General features: G+C 36.2%; 1 protein-coding gene across 2 annotated transcripts; it reads right to left on the reverse strand.

Annotated features, from left to right (window-relative positions):
* Positions 1 to 1,500: 1,500 nt before the first annotated feature.
* Positions 1,501 to 6,749, reverse strand: si:dkey-193c22.1 (uncharacterized protein LOC567837 homolog). Of its 2 annotated transcripts, none has more exons than XM_044376608.1 (9): positions 6,547 to 6,749; positions 4,692 to 4,719; positions 4,426 to 4,575; positions 4,216 to 4,336; positions 3,810 to 4,022; positions 3,524 to 3,607; positions 2,855 to 2,996; positions 2,420 to 2,582; positions 1,501 to 2,286 (listed from the first exon to the last, which is right to left on the reverse strand). In XM_044376608.1, coding segments are annotated over exons 2-9 (1,110 nt in total). In that variant the 5' UTR covers positions 4,694 to 4,719; positions 6,547 to 6,749; the 3' UTR covers positions 1,501 to 2,051. The 2 variants fall into 2 exon arrangements, with proteins under 2 accessions (XP_044232543.1, XP_044232534.1); XM_044376599.1 differs by having other exon boundaries at positions 6,447 to 6,749.
* Positions 6,750 to 7,959: the final 1,210 nt, after the last annotated feature.

The raw sequence follows: 7,959 nt of genomic DNA on the forward strand, positions 1-7,959 counted from the left end.
AGAAAAATAAATGTGGGAGAGGGAAAAAAGAGCTTAGTATGCTCATTAATTACATTTGCCTAAATAATGAACAATCATTAATATAAAATAAAAGTCACACTTTGAAAAAAAGTTATAAAACCAAAGTTAAAGCCTTTTAAAGTATGCACTAAATCAATGGTTCTCAAAGTGGGGTCCAGGGACCTACAGGGGTCCTCAAGGGTGTACCAGGGGGTCCCCAGCAAAAAGGGGAATAATTTATTTTCACTATGATTCCATCCATAAGTAACACAATGACACAAAGTCTTATCAGATGGGGGACCCTGGGTCAAAATCTTAACAAATGGGGGTCTGGTATATTTTGTGTTAATTTAGGGGTCTTTGGTGGGGAAAACAGTGAGAACCACTGTTCTAAATGACTTTAAACTTAATCCTACTGACTGGGGTACCTGCAGACCCCTGAGGTTTACTTTTTGTCATATCTCACAGATGCTTTATTCTATCACTCCAATTTTTCATGACTTTGTTAATTAATTTGTTCCTAATGACTTTATAACATTGTTTTCCGTCTCTGTCTCAATTAGTGCTTTTTTAGAAGTACCGATGTATTGGGGTCCTAGGGGACCCCAGTCAAAAGCACCTAATTCCGCCTATGCAGTTTTAATAGATGGAACTGTTAACTGAGTTCATGTTTGCCATGGGTCCTAATTTAAAGTGTCATACACTATTGGGATGAGGGGTTTATATATATTTGTCTATATATAGTATATATATTTGAGCTAGTACACACACACACACACACATATATATATATATAAATATATATGAGCCAGGTCTTGCTGCAAGGTTGATATCCAATGGTCATAAAAGAATAGTAATAAAATGTCAGTAAAAGGTGGTGGGACAGTTTAAATAAAGGGATTATGGCAAATTAATATATTTCTACATTATGGTTGAGCCCACTAAAAGTAAGTAGAAAGTTAAGATAAAAACATACCAACTCCTATTACTATTATCACTTTTGTTGTACATTACTAGCTACTTGCTGTTATTGCAAGAGCTACTACTTTTAATACTATTGCTTTTACTTCTAGTGTTTCTAACTTCATTACTACTCGTGTTAGTACTATTTCTATTACTCTTACTGCTGCTGCTACTATAATAAATCAAAATTATGAATTATGAATAAGGAAAATTATGATTACTGTCATTTGCAATGCTGGATCAGCCCCGGAAGCTGACTGTACCAGTAGAAAAATCTTTAATTGGTGCTCATAAATGCATATTTGTGCATTGTGTCTTACATGTTACTGCCTTCATTTATTTTTAAACCAATGTGTATTTCAGGGTTTGCTGTACTGCCTACATATACCAAATTCTTACTCTAGTAGATTAGTACTGTATGTATGTACAACACAGATCAGATACACAACTTTAATACAAGTCAAACACTGCACCTTGATCTATTAAGCATAAAATTGTGAGAGATCTGTGGGCAGTTAAAAGACCCGAGGCGAGGAGAAAAGTGTTACCAGTTCCTTCTGGTGGGTTTAATGTCTGTTCTTTTCAAAGATCAATAAATAGTAAGAACAAGATGTTACAGTCAGGAAAATATTTTATATTAAATAAACAGGCAAGTTCATGAATCAAAATGTTGTCACTTCAATTGGAGACTTCAGTAGCAGGACTTCAATGTTAATACTACACGTATTCATGTATTTTTCATTATAAAGTTTGTACTTCATGATACCTTTCACTTATAAAGTCTGAGTATGATGTTATCCAGTATGATGTTATCCAGATTACCATCCATTAAGAAAAAAAATTCCAGACCATACATTATAAATGATTAGAAAAGTGACTCCTGGATTTACTCAATTACACACATACACACACACAAATGGCTAAATGATGAACTGTTATTGAATTATTGAATTACAATTGAAAAGAATAAAGTTGAAATCAAGGCTAAATATAATACACTTTGAGGTATTAGAGCAGTTACTGTAAACAAATCAAGTGTATGGCACAATCAGTAAATATAAATGATGAACGGATGATCTGATGGGACGTCAGCAGGTTCCCAGAAGTTTTCTGTACTCCTGTTTGATACAGCTGTAGATGGGATGGTAGAAGCGTCTGTCTGACGCCATGAGGTCGGTGACGATCTCAGTGTGGTCGACTCTGGGCAGCAGGTAGAGCGACACCCGCACAGACAGCGAGGTGAGGAGCTCAGAGAACTTTGTGGAAGATTCAACGGGTACGATAATGTCACTGGTACCGTGGAGCAAAGCGAATGGAGGCACTCTGTAAATGGAGACAAGAGAAGACTATAGCTAAAACATTTTCATATTGATACTGTAAAAAATAAATAAAAAAACAAATGCTTCCATTGCTGTTGAAGATAAGAAATAAAGTCTCAGCTGTTGTATCGTCACACCTGTTCAGTTTGTCCTGGCTCAACTTCCGCAGCATGTGTGTGGGCGAGTAGTACGGGAAGTTCTCTACGCCATTCATGGCTTTGTGCATGGTGGAAACGTATTCAATCGCTCGCTTCTGCTCGTGCTCGTAATGGTCCATGATGTTGTAGACGCCACTAAGACCTGTTCAGGAAATGCAAAAGAGACTCATTCACATGAACATCGGTTTTGACGGAAATATGAAAAAAGCAAATCTACAATTCTTTTCTTTTTGGAAAACTGTATTTGGAGAACTTTGCTTTGAGCTTGAGCAGCTGTTAGAAATGTTGTCAAATGCCCTCGGGTCATGGAAAAGGCGATAAAAACCACCACCAAATAATTCAAAGGCAGAAAACATCTTTGAGCCACACATACATTTTTTAGCATAAAACTGTTGTCAATACAAACTTACTTACCAATAACTCCTCTTATTGCAAGTGTAATGTCCTGCTGCTTGGTTGCCTCTATGAAAAGCTCCTCTCTTGAGTCAGTGAGAAAGAGTGTGGTCAGTGCACATAAATGTGCACCAGCTGAATGGCCAATTAACACTATGTTGTCCTGTAAAAGAAAGAAGAATGAGACAGAGAATGAACAACATGCTTGTACTGACATGTTAGCAACCTTCAGCAGTAACACTGGGTGAATGTGGATGTGCAGAATGATGGCAAAATGTCTAAAAAAAAACCCAACTTAAATGAAAGTATTCTCCAACAAAATATAAATATTTTCACATGTTAGTACATTAGAAATATATGGGTCAGTGTTATTAAACTGGAGAGTTTTTAGAAATTAGTTATGTTAAACCTCAGGCTTAAAAATGTCCCATGAAAATACTTTAAGATCATAATTTTCTTCTGAGATTGGACTGTTATCTGCAAAGATTATGTGATATTGAAAGGGATTGTGAAATACTGAGATACTGTGCCTGTAGGCTTCATGTATGCGATGACATGACGAGTCTCATTTCATAGAAGGTTTAAAAGATTTTCTTCTTTTGAGGATTCACATAGAAAGAACGGTCAATCTTGCCATTACAATCAGCCCTTTCCTGAATTTCTACAGAACAGTTAAAAGATGTTTCTTACTTTGTCAAAGTTGAACTTCTGTCCACTCTCTTGGGCCCAAACCAAGCAGTCAGCAATATCCTGTACCATCCCTAAAACATTCCCCTGGCGATCAGATGAAAGTAGAAGTCACTTCAGATACCACACTAACATTTCTAATTAAATTTCTTATCTATCATGTGGGTATAATTCTAGCCTACAGTTCACGGATGTATGAGAAGAACATTTCATATTTCAGTCATACAGTATGAGCTAGAAATCTTATCAAATGCCAACAAGACTACTGTGTGTTGTTCTAAACTCTTACCTTTGGATATGTGCAGTAGTCGGGACATATGACAGTTGCACTTAGTTCTTCAGCCATCTGTCTGGCCAACAAACAGTAAATGGCTCTTTCTCCAGAGCCCCATGCACCTCCGTAGATGAAAATGACCAATGGTGCCGGCACATCCTCAGACTTACCCAACCTGGGCGGATGGTACAGGTCCAGTTTGTTGCTTCGACGACCAAATGTGATGCCCTTTCAAGTATCCAGACAGACAAAATGGAGACTTTTATCACAAACTGTTACATGTAATACATAAAGTGTTTCATAGACTGACAACATTTTCTAGAAACAATAACACTGGAATGTGTGGTCTCTAACATACATGATCTACATAAAGACACATACATGACAACAAGCAGGTTTTTCTAACTTATCCTTAACACACCTTCTCATAATGCTTACGGTTTTCGTCATTCTTGTACCATGACTTCCACTGAAAGTAAAGTCTCCCATACTGTAGGTATTTAAGTGTTTCCAGCACAGCTCTGGTCAAACAGTATATTCGCCTGATTGAGAAGGGAAACAGTAAGTCAGAACTTGTAACTAAATTGTATTTCACAGGGAAAAAACAGATATATAGTATTTCACAAGTTACCTTGGTTTTAGAGCTTCTACGTATTTCTTATATCCAGGCTTATTGGGCCAGCCATATAGCCACTGGGCTGCTAGAGAGATGGAGTATGGAAGACCCACCAATAGGGCGCCCACAGCCACAGGCAGAGAGACGTGGTATTTCAACCCTGACCTTCAAAAATAAAAAACAAAAGACATTAGCTTAAAAAGGGTTAAGGTTAGGGTTAGGAAATTAATATTCAATGTAATTTTACTCAAACTTCTTTAAAATGTATATGAGGCTCTTACATGTTGTAGTTCAGTCTGGGTGCCTCACCTACAGAAATCAAAAGATTAAGGACACAGAATGTAAGAAACAGGAAAATCTGATGTTATATAGTTGTCAGACACACAAAAGATGTGTAAATTGTAAAATGATAATGCATCTGAAGTAAGGTGTATACTGTATTTGCAGTTCTTGAGCTCATGTTCTAACAGAGCATCCTTTCTAAGGGTTTGTAAGTTTTAATTAATGGCATTATTAATGGTTATGAAAAGACCTCTGACTGCTGCAACGATTAGTCAAATAATCAATTAGTTGCCAACTATTGAATGAATTGGCAACTATTTTTATAATCGATTCATTATTTTGAGTCATTCTTTATGAGGAAAATTTCCAAATTCTCTGAGTCCAGCTTCTCAAATAGGAACAGTTTTTGATTTCTTTAGTCCTCAATGATAGTAAACTAATATCTTTGGGTTGTGGACTGTTGGTCGGGACAAAACTAGACATTTGAGAACGTCATCTTAGGCTTTGGGAAACAGTGATCGACATTTTCACCATTTTCTGACATTTTATGGCCCAAACAACTAATCGATTAATTGAGAAAATAATCAACAGATTGATAGATTATGAAAATAATAAGGTGTTAGTCTTCTTAGCCCTTTAGGTGATCAGGTAGATGCTTCAATGGAATCTAAGACCCCTGACCTTTTGGAAAAATGCTGCAGAGCTTTTCGATGAAAATCTATTTACAGTTAAATAATTGATGGGCTGTTATAAAAAATATTATTAACATTTATAATTACAGTTTAAATACAGTTTTTCAGTGTTGGCTTATATTAGCATTTGTAATGAAGACATGATGGCTTATTAGAAAGTGAGACACTTGATACAGTTTATTAATAACTTAATGACTTTAAGAACGATTTTTCACGACCTGGAAAACCCGAAAGTTGCTCTAATTGATGGCTTATGACTTATATATAAAGCATAAGTAAATTCGCTTTTAACCATAGACTGTAAAAAATACTATGAAGATTAGTATTAACCAATATTAATACAGCTAATAGTTACAAAATACACGCCTTTACGGGTAGCGATTTTTTTCCTAGGATGGCGAAGTCATGACCCGCCCTACTCTGCCTCTGATTGGCTTAACCTGATATTCTTACCCTAACCCTACCCAATCTCACTCTTCATACCTAAACCTAACCAATCAAAACAACGAAGGCAACGATATCTAGCCAATCAGAAGCAGAGTAGGGCGGGTCATAACTTCGCCATCCTATGAAAAAAAATTGGTTTACGGGGTTGCTTTACTATAAGCTGGTACCCGGTTTTGTTTACGTGTGCCAGAGCGCCCCTTAGTGTGTCTTTACACACTTACACCGTGTTTTCATTTTTTTTTTGTTAAAAGCCACATCGGTGCTGCTCATCCTCCGCCTAAAAATAACAAAGAAAACACATAACGCGACGATACAACGTTAGGCTTATAACGGTAACGTTACCGGCGCAGTACAGCGTGATGTTAGCTAGCTGCACACTAAAGGTACGGCTAGAATGGTATCAAAGCGGAGTAGATCTGTTGTCAGCTGCCGTTTACTGTTTAAGCTAAGTTAGCTATACAATTGTGTCTCAATTTGAACACACATATCAGTCAGAAGAACGGTTGCAGTTCGCACCGTTTCCGTAACGTTATATGTTTTGCGGCTCTGTGTTTCTTCATTGTTTAGGGAACAGCAGACATGTTAGGAACACACTCGAAGACAACGGCAACATACCATAATATAATCAAATATAGCACCTAACGTCGCAGCCAATGCCCGGACTAACGTGGTTTTGTTATAAAATTCATTGTTTCATGGTAGACGATGCTCTGACCTCAGCCTCAGCGGAGTATTTGGATGTCCTCCAACAGCCGGTCAGGTGTCGGCCTGACACACGCAGAGGTGAACCGGCGAAGCGAGAGAATTAAGCGCTGTTAACTTCTGGTTTGGCCACGAAAACGATTCGGCGTTTATCCAAGAAATATAGTCAGAAGTAACTCACATCTTATCTAGTTAGTAGCCGAATAACTTTTTTTATATGTATAATTATTTTAAAAAACGTTTTATTTTTATTAGTTGCACGCGCAGGTGCCCATGAACATTATACTTAGATTATATTTGGGATTGTTATCTTGTCATCAACATCTTTGTTCCAGCAGTACTCCGGAACTACATAGTAAAGAACGATCCACATTCATATAAACTGCAGAAATTCAGGCTGTTAGTTATCATCCGACTTGCATATAGATAGAAATGATTGTCAGCAGTATGTTTATTCAAAATTTTAATTTTAATTTTTATTAATTTCATAACATATATATATATTTTAAGGGCCCACATCTCATGATAAAGGCTTGTATTGAATACAATCTCTAGATATAGGTTAAGAGGATGGAAATTATAAGCATAGTCACTTTAAACTTTCAAATTTGAATTGTTCATTAGATTGAATAAATATACCACAAATTGACAGTAATAAAATATATCACTAGCACTTGTTAGCAGTATATGAACATTTAATGTTTATAACACTATAATTTATTTATAAGCAGATATGACATTTTAAAGTGTTTATTCTCCTTTTTAAGACATATTTTATTACAACTGTGTTTCACTATATTGTCATTCATTAGCTGTTTATATGCTAGGTTCCACTTCCACACTGTCAAATACATTAATAATCATCTGCTTACAGCTACATAAAAGGATGACAGGTGAAACATCTTGAAGAATTTAAAACAAGTCCAGTTGCCCTTGACTAAGCTCCTCTGGATATACCATGACCAGGATGACTAAGAATCTTCACATACATATAAATAAATGTGGATCAGCTACAATAAGAATATATTTCTTTAATGTATTCTTTTTTCTTAAGCAATTTGTTAGTTTGTTATTTTAGTCAGACCTACTGAAGCAGTGCAATTGTCAGAAACAACAAGCACCTCAGGTTTGCTTAATATTTTCTTTAATAGTCACCTGTTAGGTTTTGAATGATTTGTAATGTGTAACCTATGCAGAGGGTCTGGTGGTTACAATTTAGAAATTTCTTTTATCTTTCTTTTGCCTGTAAATCATTCTGAAGAAACCAGCCTTTTCCCTTGGGAATCATTATTACTTGACATAGAAGGAAATGGTGTAACTATTAACTATTAATGATTACTCTGTTCCATTAAGCCTTTTCAATTAAAGACAGTACCAAAGTCCTGGAACTGACTCATGTTAGTGAAAGCGGTCGTTATTACTGTTA

The sequence above is a fragment of the Thunnus albacares genome, chromosome 2 (assembly GCF_914725855.1).
Source record: "Thunnus albacares chromosome 2, fThuAlb1.1, whole genome shotgun sequence".
Taxonomy (NCBI): Eukaryota; Metazoa; Chordata; class Actinopteri; order Scombriformes; family Scombridae; genus Thunnus; species Thunnus albacares.